Source organism: Neolamprologus brichardi, chromosome 7, assembly GCF_056152115.1.
Source record: "Neolamprologus brichardi isolate AB-2024 chromosome 7, ASM5615211v1, whole genome shotgun sequence".
NCBI lineage: Eukaryota > Metazoa > Chordata > Actinopteri > Cichliformes > Cichlidae > Neolamprologus > Neolamprologus brichardi.
In genome coordinates this window covers 33974965-33996425 of record NC_142110.1, presented here as the reverse complement: position 1 = coordinate 33996425, position 21461 = coordinate 33974965, and the positions used below count along the sequence as shown (strand labels likewise).

At 40.0% G+C, this 21461-nt stretch overlaps 1 protein-coding gene across 2 annotated transcripts in view; it reads right to left on the bottom strand.

Moving 5' to 3' along the window:
• The window catches only part of whrna (whirlin a), a 193330-nt gene that overhangs the window by 42180 nt on the left and 129689 nt on the right, over window positions 1–21461 (bottom strand). Inside the window, exons 4-5 of one of the 2 annotated variants that reach the window (XM_087843523.1) lie at window positions 14308–14591; window positions 5421–5457 (exon numbers count right to left, since the gene is read on the bottom strand). In XM_087843523.1, coding sequence (XP_087699649.1) covers window positions 5421–5457; window positions 14308–14591 — 321 coding nt within the window. The remainder of the gene's footprint in view (window positions 1–5420; window positions 5458–14307; window positions 14592–21461) is intronic. The other variant, XM_006803512.2, reaches the window with a different exon arrangement.

Here is a 21461-nt window from a genome sequence, read left to right as displayed (position 1 = left end):
GTACTGTAGATGATGAGTTTTTTAGTGTTGAGGAACAATTTGTAGATGCAGTGTTAATCCACTGGTGAACCTCTGTTCATCTTTAATTCTGAGAAATTTAGCATCTCTAAGATGCTCTTTTTACACACAGCTATGTTATTAAGTGACCTTAATTAGTTGCAAAGTTCCTCCACCCATTTCCTTTTAGTACTACTTCTTTTACTTCTTTTTTAACTTTTGTTGTCCTCTCTCAACATTTTTGAGACATTTAGCTGACATCAAATTCAAAATGATGTAATATTTTTTAAGACATATTAAAATGTCTCAGTGTAAATAGTTCACATTTTTCTATGTCCTATTGGGGATAAAATATGGGCTTTTGAAATTTTGAAATCATAGCATTCTGTTTTTATCTACACTTTACAAAACCTATTTTTTGAAATAGGGTTATACTTATAAGCTTTACAACCTGTGCTAGTGATTGATGAAGTCTGCTGCTATATCAATGTCTGCACATTTGAACACCTTGCGAGAAATGTTTTAAACACATTTTCATCAAATTTCTTCCTCTTGTAGTATTTGTTCTTGGCATTGATGCATAGGCACCAAGTGAGGAGATTCGCAAGACACCCGTTATAAAACAGCAACATCAAAAGCTCAAATCCACCCTGAGACTTGGACTTTTATCCTGTTACCTCAAATTCACAGTGAAGTGCAAAATTAATCTGAAAAGCCAAACAAAAAACCTAAAAGGTGTCTTTCAACAGAAACGCGATTGGCAACATACATTAAATTCTCAAGAATTTGTTAAAAAATGCTTATAAATTTTGTGCAGGGAAACCGTATTTCCAGCAATGTCCTGCAACATTGTATTTATCACGTTAATGGTGTCATCTAGTTGAGTCGCAGTCCCACCTCCACAGTTCATGTATGCAACCAATTCTGGGAGTTTTTCATCAGATGCCAATATTTCTCTGCAGACGCTGGATAGCAGAGTGGATAGGATGGCAAGTGTCCTGTAAATTCTTGGAGAAGATGAAAGAAACTAAGTGGTCATAAATTCTCCTGGCTGAGTCCGCTGAAAGAGCCAGAATGGCTTTCCACACATGACTAACACACAGCTTGTAATGCAGGGGTAGAATCCACATAATAATTGCAGAAATGTATGGCGCTGAAATGGCAATGCTTTTACTCCGACAACTAATGACGTGCAATAATATTAATAAAGTTACTGGTAGACAAACGTCAGCTACTCTCCTCTCTAATTTACAAAGGTGGGGGGAGTATAACACTGGTAAATTCAGAACATGAGTCTGAAAAATTTCAAAGTGTGTATGAGAATCAATAAATCGGGCAAATAAATAAATAAAGACATCATGTTCATGTGAAGAATACAGATCTATTTAGAAATCTATAAATAGCCTACCTGATATTAACAAAATTGATGATTAATGTTTAATCAATCAAACAGAGAATAGGGAGAATGTTTTTTTATTATTATTATTTTGGAACATGTATTTGTTGAAAAAACAACTTCTATGTACTGTTTTAGCATAATTATGTAACCCTAATGAATAATATTTTATTGAAAGTGAAACTGGATCATCTGGGGGCGTGGCTGGAGCCAGCTGCCACAGGGCGGGCGGGTGGGTGGGGGTCACCCTGGGCAGAGGGATAACAATGAAAGACAGACAAACATTTACACTCACATTCACACCTACAGGTGGTGCTGACTGCTAAATTCAGCAAATGGCCCAAAATTTGAGCTGTGCTGCCCACTGCGCTCTATCTATGCTCTTTTTTTTTTTATCTTTATACTCTCTGTGCTCACTCCCTGTCAGCCTTTGTTACTACTGGTCACACAAATGTACATCACAACACGGTTGTTGCATTCATGAGTGCTCCCTGGACAGTGTGCTGCTCTTAGCTCAACATAGCAGGAAACTGTTCATGCGTGGCACAGGCCACTGGAAAAATGGGTTTCAAAAAAGCAGAGGTGCCATTTATGAAGGGCCATTTATGTGTTTTTACTGTGTCACTGTTTTACGGTCCCCTTCATGACCCCTTAAAGAAGAGCAGATGCTCTGCGAGAAGCCAAGCAGCGAAGCTAAGCTAAACCCTAATTTCTCTTGATTTGATCGATGCTGGTGGACCTGAAAAACCTTTGCAATAGATACAGGTCAGATCTGACACAGAGCAACTTCAACATTCAAATGTTTTAAAATACATTCATCTTTGACAGAATCCATTTAATGCAAATCAATTTAAAATTGAGATAGTGTTTATTTATTGATTTTTTACTGTTTGTTTAATGTCAAGAGGGAACACACGTGGCTGACACAGTATGTAAAGTCAAATTTATTTATATAGCACATTTAAAACAAAAACTGTTGACCAAGGTGCTGTACATTTAAGATAATCAAGGATTAAACTTAACCATAGAGATGATAGCACTGACAGTAAAACCAATTTTGCTATCTTGGCAGATTATAGCCATTTGCATACAGCGGGATTATTGCGACCTTATTTCTATGAATAATCATACCTGCATATTTAACCTTTTATCTCTGAACTCCTGATCAGTGAGCACAACCCATTAGTTTGCATGGCACAAGTTAGCTTTCTTTCCAAAATGGAAACTCTGACACAATACATAGAATACATTGCTGTGCAAAGCAAAGTCTATAACTTACTTTTGGGATCATGTCTGGAGGAAATGTCTTCTATTCTCAAAATACCCCTTGCCTCTATCTTCCCTGCCTTGGCTCTTTCTTACACAGGAGCTTCATGGCCTCCCTGCTCTGTCAGGAGACTGTCCATCAGAGCTTCCATAATGAAAAGTGAGCTCTCCCTGTCACCATCTTTCTCTGCAGTCAGCTGCTGTCTCTTCTAGCTTCCCTCTTGTTTCTACAGTCCAGCACACTTTACTCTTGCTTTGCAATGTCACGGTCAAAGTCAGCAATAAGGACAGCACAAGTGCATTTTATGGTGAGTGAATGAAAATTTAATGGGTAGGGTTTAACATATTATCTGGGTCAATTTAATGTTTTAATAGTGAATAAATTGTATTAACATGTGAGTGTAAGACTGAAACATGGATCCTTGTAATCAATGTATTATGTAAAATCCCCAAGTGGCCTTATTAGCCCAAATCTGAACTGTACGTGCAGAAAATCTAAAATATGCATAAAATATATACTTAATTTAAAATGACTGCAGTAGTGTCTCCCCAGCTCCTGACAAGACCAATCAAAGTATCTGAAAGTTTTCAACACCAGCTCTGCAGCACATCTAGACTTATTGCCTCTTCTTATTCACACATTTCCAAATTAATTGTCAGTGTAATGTCCCATGACTGGTGAGACTTTTAATGATGGAGTTAGCCTTTAAAACTGAATAGCACAAAGTCTTACAAAGGTTATTAGCAAGCGACATGACCTTAGCAGGACAAATCAGGACAGGATCAACAACAGCAAGCAGCTTCTTTTTTTTCACCAATGGACTGACAAATGCAGTTTTCTGCAAATTCAGAGTCAACAGTGAAGAAGTGCTCGACATAGTGAGTAGATTCAAAAAAAATCACAGAAAAATGTGATCCTCATCTTTTTTGTTTGCTGACTAAATGCAAATGTAATTAATTAATGAACTATATACTGTAGTAATCATTGTTATTGTTTTATCAGTTCTTGGGTTGATTTATTGTAAACTATTACCTTTAAACTACAATTTAAATATGTATCTAAGAGACTAAAGGTGCGAATTTACAGGCATAACTTATTCATTCACAACCAGTAACTGAATCAGAATAATATACTATGGTATGCTATGATATTAGAGCTTGATACTGGCCTAAAATAGATACATCAGTATCAGTCTGCGTATATGCTTTTCATCCCAGGGTGTAATATTATGCTCTTTTCTCAGTTGCCACCTGTGTCTCCACCTTTTGGCATCAGTACTGTACCCGTATTTGCTGCAGCAAGATAAAAGTCCTCTTTAGAGTCTCTATCAAGGGGTTCGATGGGTGGTGATGTTATAAGTCATGTTTGTCAACAAGGAGTGCCACAAATTGGTGAAGACAAGATCTAAATGTAAGAAGCGGAGGTAGGTGGTAACCAATCAATATAGCGAGCATTTGGTTGCTGATTAGAGAATTTAAAAAAACACAAACGGGGGGCAGCAGACAAGAAGAGAGGCAAGACTGTGTGTATACACTAACACAGGACAGACTCAGCACACGTGAACGCAATGAGACTGGGGCCAATAATCACACAGGAGGGAATACAGAGACAGGCACAGACATTCAAGGAATTGGGATAAGATAAAGCGAGAAAGTCCAGGGATAGGTAACAACACATGGAAATGTAAGTACTAAGGCCTTAGTTACACAGGTTAGCAACCTGCAAGAGACAAATGTGTATTCTTCAGGTGGTCAGTAAGTTGTTGCTGGAGGTGTGTGATAACTGGTTGCAAGGCGTTATATGATGCTCCACCAAAAATGTCCTTGTGATTCCTTTGGATCTGCAAACTACTTGATAAGTTACAGTGAAAGTGTAAAAAATTGCAAAACAAATGTTAAATGTTCTGCTGCAAAGTAAAAGTTGTGCCTTACCACCCCAACAAACACAATTCAAAAGGCACATCTTTAACTTTGAGAGCAAATGTTTTCTATTTCTCGTAGCTTTTAATTGTGAGTAAATGGCCAGTGTTTGCAGACAAACCATGTTTTCATGCAAACTGCAGGCAAACACAGAAATGTCGTGGCAAGTAAAGCAATCAAAAGTAGACTTTTGGTATAGCACCCTCTTTGTGACCAGTTTCACCTGGCAACAACCAGCAGCCTCCAGCAATCACTCTACATCCAGTTAGGGAATCCAGATTTTTTTCCTAGCTACCAGAGGTTGCCAAGGACTCGCCAACTGGCCTGTGGGCCTGTGTGACTGAGGTCTAAAATTAAACAGGAAGTAGAAACAAAGTATGACACAGACAAACCAGATGGAGACAAAGACAAGAGAAACATTGGACACATTTACAAAAATCTAACATCAGAAATACAAGAATGAAACAAAACTAATAAATCAAATAAATATGAATATCAAAATAAAAGCCCAAACTCCACAAAACTTTACAAGAGCGCAGGACTATGGTAAGGAGGTTGTAATTTGTGCCTTTTTGGGACCTCTGTGCTTGTTGATTTGCTTGGTTTTCACCCAATTTTATTCATTTATTTCTTCATCTAATTTTCCATAACTGGTTTGGTTTAGGCACTAAAAACAGGTTAGGTTTAAGAGAAATGCATGACATCTTCCATATAATTCCATGAGGACAGCCACAGAAATAAATTATACCACCTATGAAATACTAGACGCACACAAACATATATAGCTTCTGTGTACAGCTTCCAGTGCATGCACATAGAAAGAGCAAATTACTTGTCTTACCTTTCCTGATGCAGAAGCTCCTTGATCCACAGAAAAGCTGTGGAGAAACAAACAAAGAGAAGAAACAAATCACTGAGTCTTAGTGACCATGCAAAAATTTGACAAATGCACTTGTCCTTCCTTGCAGAAATATTTATTCTTTAACTGACAAATATGAGTCATTAATAATCAGCCAATTAATGCAGCACCTCCACCACATATTTCTAAAGTATGCCTACGTATTATCTATAGATACACTAACAAACACTACATTAACACACATTAGTAGATGTTGCAGGCACACTGCAGCAAATGTGTACACACCCTTCTCCAATGAGTGTAAAGCTTTTGTATCTCGTGTGACACAAAGTATTGCCATGCTTTCAAATGTTTGGTCAGATCCCTAAATATGTCCTCACAGTTCTGACTTCTGACGGTGACACATTAACCTAAACATCAGACTACTTCTGCAGGAATGAAAACAAACTGTGCAAAGCAAGCTATGATGAGTGACGTGGCCAAATATCAAAGAATGGTTAATGTAGTGACAGATAAATGTGTATTAGCCGCTTTTTTATTTCCTTTATGACGCAAATTTGATCCAGTTTTCCAGACTGAAAATACCTTTTGACAGTATTGACTGATAGGAATAAATGGATGTGAAAGCAAAGCTAAAGTGGCATGCAATACTGATGTTCAAGTACGATGAGTGCACATACAAGAGATCCTCATAATGGGCTCTTCTGCATTAAAGGAGCAAACTTTGAGCCTGTCTAAACAGTTAATAGCAACTCAGTTTCTCCAGCTCAAGTACTTTCCTCTCTCAAATACAAATATATTTGGAGCTTTGAACTGAAAGGGGGATTTGATATCTTGAAAGGGCACTTTTTTTTAATATAGTTTCGAAAATATTTTTCAGTTATCACAGGCTGATATATGCACACTACTGGAGATTTGAAGTCTTTGTCATGGCTTAGAGATGTGGCAGAAACAGCTGGGCAGTAAGGCATTTCACTAAGAAATGTAAAGACGTGCTTGTCTTCAGGCCATGCTTTCCAGTAAATATAAAGCACACACTAAAATTCTTTTGGGGGGGGGGGGAGAGAAAAACACCCACACTCTCTCTTCAAGGACATGAAAAGAGGGATTTTCAAACATGTGTCATTTTCTCAGCACCACGTCTCTACTAGAGTGAAATGACTCGAGTCTTTACATTCTGAAGTGCCGGCAATGTAAAAGGCTCTAAATCCACAAGTAAACGTGACAACTCAACACTGCCTTCAGGAGCAGGAATAAAATACAGAATATAAAATTAAACTGGAAACACTGCAGTGCAAACACTCAGTGACACACAGACACACAGTGTGTAGAGCTTGTTTAGGGATTTCAATTCAATAAGACCAGTGGACTTCTGAGACCAGTTTAGCCATTTATTCTTTCTTCTTTAAGTTTTTTTCCCTGTGTTTTCTCTTTGGCTGCTCTCTTTGTAATGCCAGGCATTTGTCATGTGCAGTGGTTCTTAAACTTTTCATCCATGTACCACTTCAGAAGTTGAAAAAGGTTTGCGCACAACACGCTACAATTTTTGGCAATCAGTAAAAATAATCATGGATCCAAGCTAAATGTAAAGTGAAACATATTTCAGCACTGTTGTATCAGATCCCTGGTTTGATAAGATCCTCATGGAGTTGCATCAAGAATGGGATTCTCGTGTACAAATCTGCCAAATTAAACATGTGGGGCTTCCTGCTGGGGTGATGACAATAAGAACAGTCAAAAGAAGCTTCTACTATAGTATCAGCAAGAACGGGGGAAAACAATCAGTCTCATTTTATCTATAAAAATGATGGTGATGAAAGGGAAAACTCATCAGGGAAGCATATAAGCTAAAATGATCACTATCAACTATTAATTTAATTATAAATGTAAATGATGCATGGAATGATCAACATTTACTGGATTCCTGTTTATTATCCCTGCTTGAGCATAATCCATATTCATAAAAATGTAAGAAAAGTGAAACTGAATTAAAAACCTTGATGGAAATTCACCTATGGAATTTATGGAAATACATGCAACCAATATGCTGAAAACATGAGTGAAGAGAGGGAAAAACATCTTTAGTATTTGAGTTTTTAATATTTTTCCCTGCCTCGTGGTGCATGTTCCACCTTCTTCTTTTGATGTTATTAAGACACTGTGTGAAAATTATGTAAATGCACTCATTGCATTTATGTAGATTTATTAAAATGAGAAAAGTCTGTTTAAGTCAAACCAAAATGACATGTAGTTTCAGCTATGCCTTAATGGTTTCACAGAGAGATATCGTACAGAAACCAGTGAACACAAAGTATAAACATCTACCTCACAGCTGAGCTGCAAGAATCCACATAATAACCACGAAGAGACGTCTCAGATGGGAGAAATGAGCAGATATTCATTGTGAATGTAAACAGATTTTTGTTTAGCCCTCGGTGAATCAGAGCACTTTCAAGTTCTGGGTTGCTGGGTCGATGTGTTGTGTGCTACAGAGTTGATGAGAAAAATCAGTCTGGCATTTACATCAGATTTTAATTTGGTTGTTGGGGAGCACATTAATTCCAGGTTGTGAACTGCAGATGAGTTGTTCAGGTGTGGCATTTAGAGAGGAGCTCCACAATGGAGGGGGTGGGAGTCCCGCCAGAAGTCAGATGTCTGAATACATTAGATGCTTAAAGACGCTAAAATTCATCAGAGACCAACAGGATGTTTTCTCTGCACTTCATCATGTTCTCTTTCTTTTCTGAGCTGTAGGTGCCTCAGGTTTCAGGTTGTTCCTTGTGTCTGTTTTCATCACTGAATGTAGAATAGTTTGAATATTTACTATTGTTATTATTGTTATTATTAATAGTAGTAGCAAGAAATGAGAAACTAAGTGCGTCATTTAGCTCAAGTTCTTTTGATTTTTGATTGAGCAGTATTTTTTTGTTAAAAGTTTCTGTTGTGTTGATAAGGTGACTAATTATAGATTTTCAGTTTCTCTATACCTGCACTAAGGTAGATTTAGTGAATCCCAGGCAAATCAATCTAATGACACTGCGACACAGGCCAGTATTAACACTAAAACCCTAAAACATAACAATTATCAGTTCATTATTTATGATCACGTTTTTCATTCAATCGAATCTCCTATAGCAGATTCCCTGGTGAAATCTAGTGTATAATGAATACACTAAAATGCTAAATGCTAAACCTTCTGTGACATGTGCATCAAAGGTACGTCATGTAAACCTCTGAAGCTAATAAAAAAATATTAATGTGGCTGAGTAATATTCAGTGTTTTGCATGCAGTGTTGAGAACAAGTAATAAACCCTCATTTAGTCATTTAAAAACACATTATGAAACACGGAGCATCACAGCAGCAACCACTAAGCCATTGATCCGTGACACTCTTAGAACTGCTACTACTCTTCTTTAGCACTGACTCACAGCACGAACTACACTTCAGCTGAATGACTGCTCACTGTGGAAAGTAAGTCTACTCCGAGGAGAAGATATTGTAAGAGGATTGATATCACTCTCATGTCTGAATGTTTAGTAGAGGATATAAATATGGGACAGATAACTCAAGCAAAAAGACTGTCAATACAGTGAGCCTCGTCATCAGGCAGCCTCGGATGGACTCCAGGCTGTGTTGGCTTTCATGCTTTGGTTTTTGCACAAATCAAACAAATGACACACAAACTGGTATGACACACACACTGGTATGTTGTGTCATACTGTTTGTATGACACACAAACACAGTTAATGTTTGGACTGGTTTCTTTAAATCAAAACAAGGTGGTCACTTATATGTTGATTAATTTATATTTGGTCTGTTTAGAGACCTCGCCACCCTTCATACATAGAAAGTCAGGAAGATCAGCACAGGAAGGGAAGGGAGCAGGAGATTGATGAATTGGTGCAGTGTCTGCAGTGATGCGGACAGTGTACCAGCCTGCTGTGGTGAAGAGGAAGCTGAGATTGAAAGAGGAGCTGTCGATTTACCGGTCAGTCTACGTTCTCACTGTCATGTATGACCATGAGCTGTGAATAGTGACTGAAAGAATGAGATACCAGATACAAGGAGCTTCAAAGGGTAGCCTGGCTCTTCCTTAGAGATACGGTGAGGTCATTTTGGTGGGTGCTACTCCTCCACTTTGCAGAAGGGAGCCCTTTGAGGTGGTTCGTGCATTTAACTGCTAGGCCTCCTGAATGCCCCTTATATGAGGTGTTGGGACATACCCAACTTGAAGGAAACCCCAAGGCACACCCAAGAAATGCTGAAAGGATTACAGTATATTTTTTGGCTGGTTAGGGAACACCCCAATGTCTTCAAAAGATATGGATGAAGTGGCTGGAGAAAGAGGCCTGGGAATCTCTGCTTAGACTATGGCCCCTGCAACCCAGATTAGCAGCAGAAAATGGATGAATCGATGAGATTTGCCATATCAGTGCAAAAATGGGTATCAGCCAGGGTATTAGCTAAGCAGCTTCTTCTGCTGAGATTGGCTTTTATCAACTGATACATGGGAACTGCAGGCTAAGCTTAACTCTGTGCCTGGCTTAAAGTAATGGCTCAGTTTAACTTTGTCATAACAAGAGTGAAATCTAGAAAAAAAATCGCAGAAACATGCTGGCCTCCAGGACTACTATGAAGAGTCATTTTTGGCCAGAATATGTTCTTTAACATGTATACTAAACAAACAGCTCGGACCAACAAAACTACAGTGGCTTGCAAAAGTATTCGTCCCCCTTGAACTTTTCCACATTTTGTCACATTACAGCCACAAACATGAATCAATTTCATTGGAATTCCACGTGAAAGACCAACACAAAGTGGTGTACACGTGAGAAGTGGAACGAAAATCATACATGATTCCAAACATTTTTTACAAATAAATAACTGCAAAGTGGGGTGTGCGTAATTATTCAGCCCCCTTTGGTCTGAGTGCAGTCAGTTGCCCATAGACGTTGCCTGATGAGTGCTAATGACTAAATAGGGTGCACCTGTGTGTAATCTAATGTCAGTACAAATACAGCTGCTCTGTGACGGCCTCAGAGGTTGTCTAATGCTGGGCTTACACTGCGATTTTTGGCCCATTTTGAGCCGATGTTTGAGTCGTGCGACCGTTTTGGCGATCGGCCCGATTTTGGCCTTCATCGTCCGTCGTGTAGTATATGTGGGGTAATGAGAAGCGATTAACACCTCACGACCAGCTCCCGATCATCAATCGCTTGGTTGTGAGGATTTCAAACAGGTTTGAAATCCTCGCGACCGTCGTGAGGGTGTCACCGCAGCTTCTCACACTGCGCACGCGCAAACACAAATGTCAGCGAAAAAGACGGCGCAGCACAGCAGTGCAGCGTGTGATCTGGACACAAGCGATGGAGGCACAACTTGTAGAACTATGGCAAGCTCATCCGAGCCTTTTTGATGTGGCCTCACAAAATTATCACGACCACAACAACCTGAAAATAGTTGGATAGACATTGCTGCTCAATCACAGCTGCCTGATCATTGTTTTTCATTAGCAATTTAGCAAAGTTGATGGTGGTGGTGTGCGTGTCTGTGTGAGTGAAAGACAGAGAGGGAGAGCGAGCGACAGAATTTCTGTTATAACCTTCATTTTATGGACGCACAGTGTGAGCACTCGGGTCGCATCAGAGCATCGGGCCGTATAGTGTGAGACCCTGCATCGTGACCTACGAACTTCTAACCCCTGCGAGTCAATCATACAGTTTGAGCAGGAGCTGAATCGCGCGACTGAAAAAAATCGCACAGTGTGAGCCCAGCATAAGAGAATATTGGGAGCAACAACACCATGAAGTCCAAAGAACACACCGGACAGGTCAGGGATAAAGTTATTGAGAAATTTAAAGCAGGCTTAGGCTACAAAAAGATTTCCAAAGCCTTGAACATCCCACAGAGCACTGTTCAAGCGATTATTCAGAAATGGAAGGAGTATGGCACAACTGTAAACCTACCAAGACAAGGCCGTCCACCTAAACTCACAGGCCGAACAAGGAGAGCGCTGATCAGAAATGCAGCCAAGAGGCCCATGGTGACTCTGGACGAGCTGGTGGGGGAATCTGTTCAAAGGACAACTATTAGTCGTGCACTGCACAAAGTTGGCCTTTATGGAAGAGTGGCAAGAAGAAAGCCATTGTTAACAGAAAACCATAAGAAGTCCCGTTTGCAGTTTGCCACAAGCCATGTGGGGGACACAGCAAACATGTGGAAGCAAAATGCTATGTGTGGTGGAAAACTAACACTGCACATCACTCTGAACACACCATCCCCACTGTCAAATATGGTGGTGGCAGCTCTGGGGGTGCTTCTCTTCAGCAGGGACAGGGAAGCTGGTCAGAGTTGATGGGAAGATGGATGGAGCCAAATACAGGGCACTCTTGGAAGAAAACCTCTTGGAGTCTGCAAAAGACTTGAGACTGGGGCGGAGGTTCACCTTCCAGCAGGACAACGACCCTGAACATAAAGCCAGGGCAACAATGGAATGGTTTAAAACAAAACACATCCATGTGTTAGAACGGCCCAGTCAAAGTCCAGATCTAAATCCAATCGAGAATCTGTGGCAAGATCTGAAAACTGCTGTTCACAAACGCTGTCCATCTAATCTGACTGAGCTGGAGCTGTTTTGCAAAGAAGAATGGGCAAAGATTTCAGTCTCTAGATGTGTAAAGTAGAGATGGACCGATTCGATATTATGTATTGGTCTGATAATGACCTAAATTACTGGATCGGATATCGGAGAGAAATAAAAAATGTAATTCGATCCATTCAATATCACAAAAGCACGACACAAAACTTGCGACATGGTGTAACCCAGCTCATAACCTTAACACGTCGAAGCAGTATGCATCACGTGATAGAGCGGCTGTGGCGTGCGAGACCTGTCAGCGGTCTGGTTGAGCATTTGGAGCCTCGCTACCAAAACGGCATTTAATCTCCGACAAAGTTATTCCAGAGACAAGTAAAGCAAGTGTGTAAGTTCACCTCTGAATGTTTGTAAAGCATTCCAGCGAATGCTGGGAGCGACTGCCTCTCTCTCTCCCTCTCCTGCTGCTACTTCAATCATGAAACTGATCAATGATCAGCTGATCGGCTTTTCTGTTGCAAGTCCGTCTCTTGTTAGTTTATCGCCCACTTTGCGCCAGAAAGAGGAAGTCAGCGGATAAACAACAGCAGCACATTTAAGCTTGATAAGCTGTTGTTAGAATTTGTTTAATATTACTTTCTACACCAGGATCTTTTTCTACGTAGCTGACAGCTGGTAACTGTGCAGGGGCGGATCTAGCAAAGTTTACCCAGGGGGGCAGGTAGGGCATTAACAGGGAAAAGGGGGCACAAAGAAAGACTTTTCTTTCTTATTGTCATGTCTAGCTTTTAATAATTATCTGCATCTTACAACCAAAGTTTTCATCTGATGTAAAATGTATAGAAGTCCATTACTGTATATAGTAACTGTTAAGTCTAATATACCCTAGTAAGCTATACTACTTTTTCCTTTGGGAAAGTACCATCTATGCAGTCTGCAATTCTGTTGAAGAAAGATTTTGAATTAAATTAAAGTTGATTATGTCAATAATCTAATATATTATATTATTATATCTAATTACAATATAATTCAAAGAGTTCAAAGAGTAAACATTTGGCAACGGTGTGAAGGAAAAACTCTCTTTTAACAGGAAGAAACCTCAACCTCAACCTCCACGCTAATGGAGGAGCAACCATCTGCTGCGACTTGTTGAGGGTGAGGGGAGGGACATAGAACAAAAGACACACCGTAAAAGAGAGTCTGACTTTAATAATAACTACTAATTAAATGCAAACTGGTGTATAACACATTGAGAGGGAAAAGAGGTGAGTGAAGAAGACACACTTGGTGCATCATTGGAAGCCTGCAGCAGCCTAGGCCCATTACAGCGTAACTACAGGAGGTTTCTGGGTCACCTGATCCAGTCTTAACTGTAAGCTTTATCAAAAAGGAAAGTTTTAAGCCTAATCTGGTTGGGGGCTGGTTCTGTTTTTCCCTTTTGTTTTCCCTTTTGTTTTCCCCTGTGCTTCAAGAAAACCTTGTTTTCCTGTGATATTTCAGTCATCTGGCTCTCTCTGGACCCACAAAACCATATTTGGCTTCAGAGAAGAACTGCACTTTGCAAACCTTAAGCTTCCTGCATTAGCCCACCTGGCTTCCCAGCTCACCTGCCTGCCTGCTCTCTATCGCCATCTCATCTCCCCATTTGTTCCTGTTGTTTCATTTAGTTACAACCACTTCTTTATTTCTAACGCTGGTTTTCACCCTCTTTCAGATCACCCCGCTAAATATGTACCAGTAGCGATTCATTATTTTAAGTTTTTGTTTAACTCTACATAAAATCCTTTCACTGTTTTCATTTTTTGTGAGTTTGCTCCTTGGGTCCTTTTGGCTCGTTCTGATGATATTATGCCAACAGAGTACACTGCAGGTTTCTAGATTTTCTAAAAGTAGAATGCCTAGTAGAGCCTTGATCCTCTTCTGCAGAATGACTTCCCAGTTTGGATTCCAGAGACGATCCGGTCAAAAAGGACATCACTAGGGAAGGACAGCCCATCAGAAAAAAAAGTCGGCTTATAGGGAGGATAGCTTTAAGGGGAAAAGGGCTAAAATTGCTTGTTTTTGACAGTATGCGAACTGAAGGGCTACAAATCCCAAGATGATTAAGGATTTTTTTAGCTGACTCGTGTAAATCTACTTTACTATATTGCAAGAATAAAAATAGCTGGAATCTGGAAATGAGTATAAAAGGGCCGTTTAATATTTCATGCAGTATCAGAAAGTCATCTTTTTCAAAACCATCATATAATTTTGGGACTGTGTCAGGACTTACCTTGCCACGCTGCTATTGGCAGAGCTCTCTGCAATCTGTGAGCTGGCGATCCACTTGGTCTCACCCACCACCGTCCTGGTGTGCGGCAGGCGGCCTACGTCTTTCACTGTCATCATCAGATGGCGTGATGACTTCAGGACTCTGACGGCCTCATCGTGCGGGATGCTCAGGAAACTGCGGCCATTCACCTCCAAGATCTGGTCACCAACCTGAGTGGGGGGAGGGGAAGAGACAGGAGTGGCGGAGGGGACTGAGCAAGGCGTCGAGGGTGGAGCAGGCAGAGACTGCCACATGCACAGGTTGACAGGTCAAAGGTCAAAGAAAGGTAACAGTGGATGGAGGTGTTGGAGGTGTATATGAAGTATAAGGTGTGTAATGGATGAGAATTAGAAAATTAGGTTACAGGTTTCTTGTTAAAAGTTTGGGCTCTTTCTAATTGGGCGGTGAACAGAAATAATTACACAAAGATTAAAGAACTCCCTGCTCACTGACAGGTTGAGGACCAGAACTGTTCAATATGTAATTGAAAAAGTTTTCATATGTAATTTCACTTTCTATCAAAGAGCCTGGAGGCAGCGGCAGAAGGAGAATAATGATGTCCATACTAAACACCACCTTGGATCGTACTTTCTGTCTCCTGTAATGAGCTGATATGTTGTAGCTTTAACCCTGCGAGGTGTGTTTTATTTCAGTGCTGGGTAAAGATGAACCTCCAGGACTGCCTCAAACAGCATCTCTTTTTTTCTACAGTTATGGCATTTATATATTTACATATGTATGTACAGATGAAAACTTGCTCCCAAGGTTGGGCTACTGAATATGGGCAATGAGTACTATCTTAAAAATATACAGTTTGAATACCACTACATGAATGCAAAGAAGTGATCTATTTCAACCTGTTATATTATCCTTGAGCAACAGATTAAAAGTAAGGTTGGCGATTTGAAAAAGACATCTTGTCTTGGTGTCAACTTTTCTGTGTTTCTGTTTTAGTTTTTCAAATTTAGTGTAGTTGCTGCATAGTACCACAAGACAGTTCCTCTATCCTTTTTGCAGTGATTTACTAGACTGGAGGACAAGCATAGACCCTGATAATTAGATGTATTGCAATGAAGACCTGGAAACATGGTTGTTGTGAAGTACTGCAAAACAACAGATCAATGGGGAAGTCTCCGTTCCTGTGTCTAACAAACTGCTGAGCTAGCCATGTTGTAGCTTATGTTAGGCCTCAGTCAAACAGGCCTACAGACTGGTATGCAACCCTCTGACAACCTCTGATCCTTAGTCAAAAATGTATATTCCTAAGCAGTTGCTGCTGGCAGAAGCTGGGTGAAATTGTCTGCAAAGAGGGTGCTGGCACCAACAACTGCCTTGTGATTGCTTTTCTTGTTAGCAGTTTGCCTTGATTGCCCACAGTGTGCACACTGACTGACACTGACTTTACTCACTGGAATGTGCAAGGTTCAACATTTCAACAGTTGCTGTTTTACAACTGCTTAGATACTGAGTGTTTTTTGACCACTACAGTTGCAACCAGTTTCACTGGCCAGTCTTTAGGCCTGCATGAATGAGGCTTAGCAATCAATTTCACAGTGACTGCCAGCAACCAGTTGCAACTGGTCAGCAAATACTCATTTTTCCTTAGGGACTGGTGGTTGCCAGGCAGTCAGCAACCACCACTTCCTTTCATATCAAAAATCCTTGAAAGAGTAGTTGTCAAACAGCTAACAGATCATCTGCAGAGGAATGGTTTATTTGAAGAGTTTCAGTCAGGTTTCAGAGTTCATCACAGCACAGAAACAGCTTTAGTGAAGGTTACAAATGATCTTCTTATGGCCTCTGACAGTGGACTCATCTCTGTGCTTGTCCTTCTTGACCTTAGTGCAGCATTCGATACTGTTGACCATAATATCCTATTAGAGCGATTAGAACATGCTGTAGGTATTACAGGTATTGCACTGCAGTGGTTTGTATCATATCTATCTAATAGACTCCAATTTGTGCATGTAAATGGAGAGTCCTCTTCACACACTGAGGTTAATTATGGAGTTCCACAGGGTTCAGTGCTAGGACCGATTCTGTTTACATTATACATGCTTCCCTTAGGCAGCATCATTAGAAGACATAGCATACATTTCCACTGCTATGCAGATGACACCCAGCTGTCCATGAAGCCAGATAACACACACCAATTAGTTAAACTGCAGGAATGTCTTAAAGACATAAAGACCTGGATGGCCGCTAACTTTCTGCTTCTAAATTCAGATAAAACTGAGGTTATTGTACTCGGCGCTGAAAAGCTTAGAAATATGGTATCTAACCAGACTCTTACTCTGGATGGCATTACCTCAGCCTCCAGTAACACTGTGAGGAACCTTGGAGTCATTTTTGACCAGGATATGTCCTTCAACACACATATTAAACAAATATGTAAGACTGCGTTCTTCCATTTGCGCAACATCTCTAAAATTAGAAATATCCTGTCTCAGAGTGACGCTGAAAAACTAGTTCATGCATTTATTACTTCCAGGCTGGACTACTGTAATTCATTATTATCAGGATGTCCAAAAAACTCACTGAAAAGCCTTCAGCTAATCCAAAATGCTGCAGCAAGAGTACTGACAGGGACTAGAAAGAGAGAGCATATTTCTCCTGTTTTGGCTTCCCTTCATTGGCTTCCTGTTAAATCCAGAATTGAATTCAAAATCCTGCTCCTCACATACAAGGTCTTAAATAATCAGGCCCCATCTTATCTTAATGACCTTGTAGTACCATATCACCCTATTAGAGCACTTCGCTCTCGCTCTGCAGGATCACTTGTTGTTCCTAGATTATTTAAAAGTAGAATGGGAGGGAGAGCCTTCAGTTTTCAGGCCCCTCTTCTGTGGAACCAGCTTCCAGTTTGGATTCGGGAGACAGACACTATCTCTACTTTTAAGATTAGGCTTAAAACTTTCCTGTTTGCTAAAGCATATAGTTAGGGCTGGACCAGGTGACCCTGAATCCTCCCTTAGTTATGCTGCAATAGACGTAGGCTGCCGGGGAGTTTTTCCTTTCCAGTCACCTTTCTCACTCACTATGTGTTAATAGACCTCTCTGCATTGAATCATATCTGTTATTAACCTCTGTCTCTCTTCCACAGCATGTCTTTATCCTGTCTTCCTTCTCTCACCCCAACCGGTCGCAGTAGATGGCCGCCCCTCCCTGAGCCTGGTTCTGCCGGAGGTTTCTTCCTGTTAAAAGGGAGTTTTTCCTTCCCACTGTCGCCAAAGTGCTTGCTCATAGGTGGTCATATGATTGTTGGGTTTTTCTCTGTATCTATGAAGCGCCTTGAGGCGACTTTTGTTGTGATTTGGCGCTATATAAATAAAATTGAATTGAATTGAATTGCAAGTGTTGCATTTTGAGGAGAAATTTATTTTGAACGAAGAAAAGCTACATTTGAGTGAACAAAATTCATTGCTGCGTCCAAAAAATGTATTTCAGTGTTTGCTATTATCCACACACACACAATAGCAGCCCCTCTCGCTCAGTTTTTGCATTTGTGCTTGCACGCAATGTGTTGCTCGCGCTCTCAACATTTCTGCCCTTATACGCTCAACTCTCTCTCTACACCGTTATAGTTGTGCCACAAAACCAGCCAATTACAGACTTGGATGCAAAAATATCTGATTGGCTGTTCTGGTCTCCAATCAGCTCGAAATGACGAAATGCAATATCCCAGAATCCATTTCGTCCAAAACTCAAACGAGGCAGTGGCGGACGAACACGGAGTGGCGGAGTTTGAAATATTACTCTTTCTGGGTCACAAAATAAACTTTTAAGATATTTTAATGCGAGAATGGTGCTGTGTAAACTTCAAATATCTGCTCGATTCATCAAGACATCACATATTTCCATAAGTGCTCTAACGTTTTCGGAGATGCCTCCGAAAGCATACAGCAGTGTGTTTGGCCATGGATGGGCCAGCGCATCCATGGTCAGTGGTTCATCTACGTCTGACAGGGAGAAAAACAGTGGGCAATGTGAATGGGGCACATCAGTGTGGCTACATCGATCCTTTATGGCTTCAAGACATTCTTTATCTGTTACATTAGGATTCCTTGACTCGCCAACAAAAATAATTACATATGTTTTTGCAACCATTGACTGTGTGTGTGATTGGTGAACTAAATGACCTTCTATTAATATACTGACAATCGGCAAAACTGAAAGTGGGTGCTTGGAAACTTAACATATCACCCAACATCTGTAGAAAATAGCAGGTCAGGAAATTAAATAATACTTTGTCTCCTAAGTATACAGGAACAAATTAATTCTGGTGGTTTGGTCATCTCTGTGCCTTATAGTGACTCTATTAAATATAACTGTCATCACAAGTATGTTATAAATTAGTCACAGAGGAGGAGCACACCACTCCCCCCTGACACTGCCACTTGTCTTTTTAATTACTTTGTTCTGGCATTTAGACTTTGTGTAGCGTTTAGCATTTTTAAAGTCTACAAATGTCACTTTCTACCTTTTTTTTTTCATTCAAATTTTATTGTGGTCAGCCAACCAATCCTCACAATCCTTTTAATATTCTGCTGGAGCAGCGACCAATGCAGACTGCAGACTAAAAAAAACATTCAGAATCTGCAATGTTCCAGTTTCTTGCGTATTTTCCAACAACCCGAGTACACCCAACTGCATATCTGCAATACTAATGCACAGTACCACCTCTACCGCTCCATGTCTAAGCACAAAAAAAGCTCTGTCTCTGTAAGCTTCTGCAGTACCATGTTTAATCATTTTTAGTGAGGTCATTTAAATTTGCTAATAGAAATGACACACGTAGGTATGCAAAAGCAATCAATCAAGAAGGCTAACAAGCACCACTGCAGTAAGAGCTGATGCCACTGCAAACCCTTTTTATTTGAGCTGTCAGACTGAGCTGAAGCCTCAGGGACACAAGACAGATCTTAACACAGATTACAAGCTGTTTGTTCCAGCTGTTTGCTTTACAAAAAGCCACTAAAAGGAATCTAGCTGGAGTTCTTAAAGCGTTTGAGAACAGCGCAGCTCAGTTTACTCTGAACTCAGCCCGATTCATCTTTGGATTTCACGGCTTAACCGCAGACGTCTGTAGAAGACATTTAAAAACGAGTTAAGACATAAAACTCTTGTCACCGTTCTGACTTTAGTGTGCCTGTACAAATATATATGAATATTATTGTCTCCAGAAAACAGTGGTCTCCATACTCTGTTGGGTTCAAGTTAACTTTCTGACAAACCAAACACAGATTTTTAGAAAAGTTTGGAAATTTATTAAAAGTCAAAGACTCAAATCTGAGTTTTACTTTTTTTTATTTTCTTAATTTGGCTTTGATGAGTCTATCCGGCAATACATGTCTGAGAGCAGGCACTAATGCGTGCATAATTCCACACTTAAACTGTTTTGTGGTTCTTAAAAGACAGCCAGAATAACTGGAGCGTTAGCTTAAATATACAAGTCAGCTTCCCTGTAAGATAAACTAAATGAGATTCTAGTCTTATCAATGTATTTATCTGCAGGCTTGAAAAGAAATGGCATAAAAATTGTAGCCGTTAGCTCCATTCACTCATTTTCACTGAAGACCAAAGTGCCCTTTGCTTTCTCTTGGCTAATAAGCAACCAATTTCTGTGTGAAACAGCTCTCACAGATCACCCATCAAACTTTTTTCAGGTAGTAAAAACAGCATTGAAGATGACGCCAGCACCAGTTATTTATTTTTGCTTTTAAATCTGCCAAAACTTTGTTGCTGCTCGGTACCATTGTGTTCAGTTTCCTCCCATTGCATACAATGACATTATGTTCTTCAGTGAACATATCTGAGAAAATCTGAGAATCTATGGAAGAAATATTTAAAAAAAGGTTATTGAACAAAACATGCTCTGGAGCGAACACATCCTCAGAAAGATTACCTTTCAGATAAAGAATATAGACAAGACAACACTGGAGTGTTCTCATGATAAGTCTGTAAATGTTCTTAAAAGGCTCGGTCAAAGTATGGATGTAAATGCCACTACAGAGTTTGGACTCTTGTATAAGATTCAAAACTTACAAAAGATGCTAAAAAAAAAGCTCTAAATGTTTTTGATCAAAGTTCTGATGCATGCAAGTTTGCACCCAGGATGTTAGAAGGTGTGAATGACATATCACATTGGGACATAATAAAACAGAAATCATCATGACTCATTTTGTGATTTTATGCATGTTGAATCACTGTGACACTGTCACGGCTTATTTGGAGTCTTCGAGAGGACACGTTCATTATCACCTGAGCTTGTTGGAAAAAACAAAAAAACCCAAAACTGTTCATTTCTGTGGTGAGGACAGGGTTTTATACTTCAGGGCCTCAAACAAAGCTTAGGGGTTTTGTATAAATGCAACTTTTGCAAAGGAACTAGCAGGTACAATAACATCAAACCTAAAATCAAGCTTTGTACTTTTCCCCCCCTCTGGCTTTCTACATTTAAGAAAATGAATTAAAAATAAATTAAAAGATATATGCTTGGGAAGTATTATGGTCTCACTGTGCTAAAGTGATGTAGTGCAGTGTATGAAAATAGCATCGGCGGGTAGTCTCCATAGAGCTTCATTGAGCTCATTGAGCTGCGAAGTAAAAGTAGGGGAGTTTGTGAGGCGTAGTTTATAAAAGTGAGCCAGCCTGCACAGAAGAAGCTGTACACACTATTTGTCTCTCAAATCTCTGGAAAGTTCTGACAAAAATCGTCAACACTTTCTGCTGCATCTCCATTCAGCCCACTAACATGAAGACTGCTGCAGCGACAAAATCTCCTGTAATGAGAAGGTGGGTCAAAAGCTACTAATTTCCTCAATGGGAATTTGTATTAATAAACTAGAGTAAAAGTAAGAAAACACTAATACTGTGGCTAACAGTTTTAGCATTATTAACCATACTAAATATGGTTTGGAGTTGTTGTATATCAGTTAATGCTTAAGCAGAATTCATGGCATTGCAATTGTATCTGTTTGTGTAGGTATTTGTCTATGCAGAGTGAATTATTCAGGGCATTATGCACCCAATGCAGACAATCTTGTATTCAGTCCACCAAAAAAACAGCACTGTAAAGCCTGACGATGTTGAGGCTATGCATAGGTAGAATTATG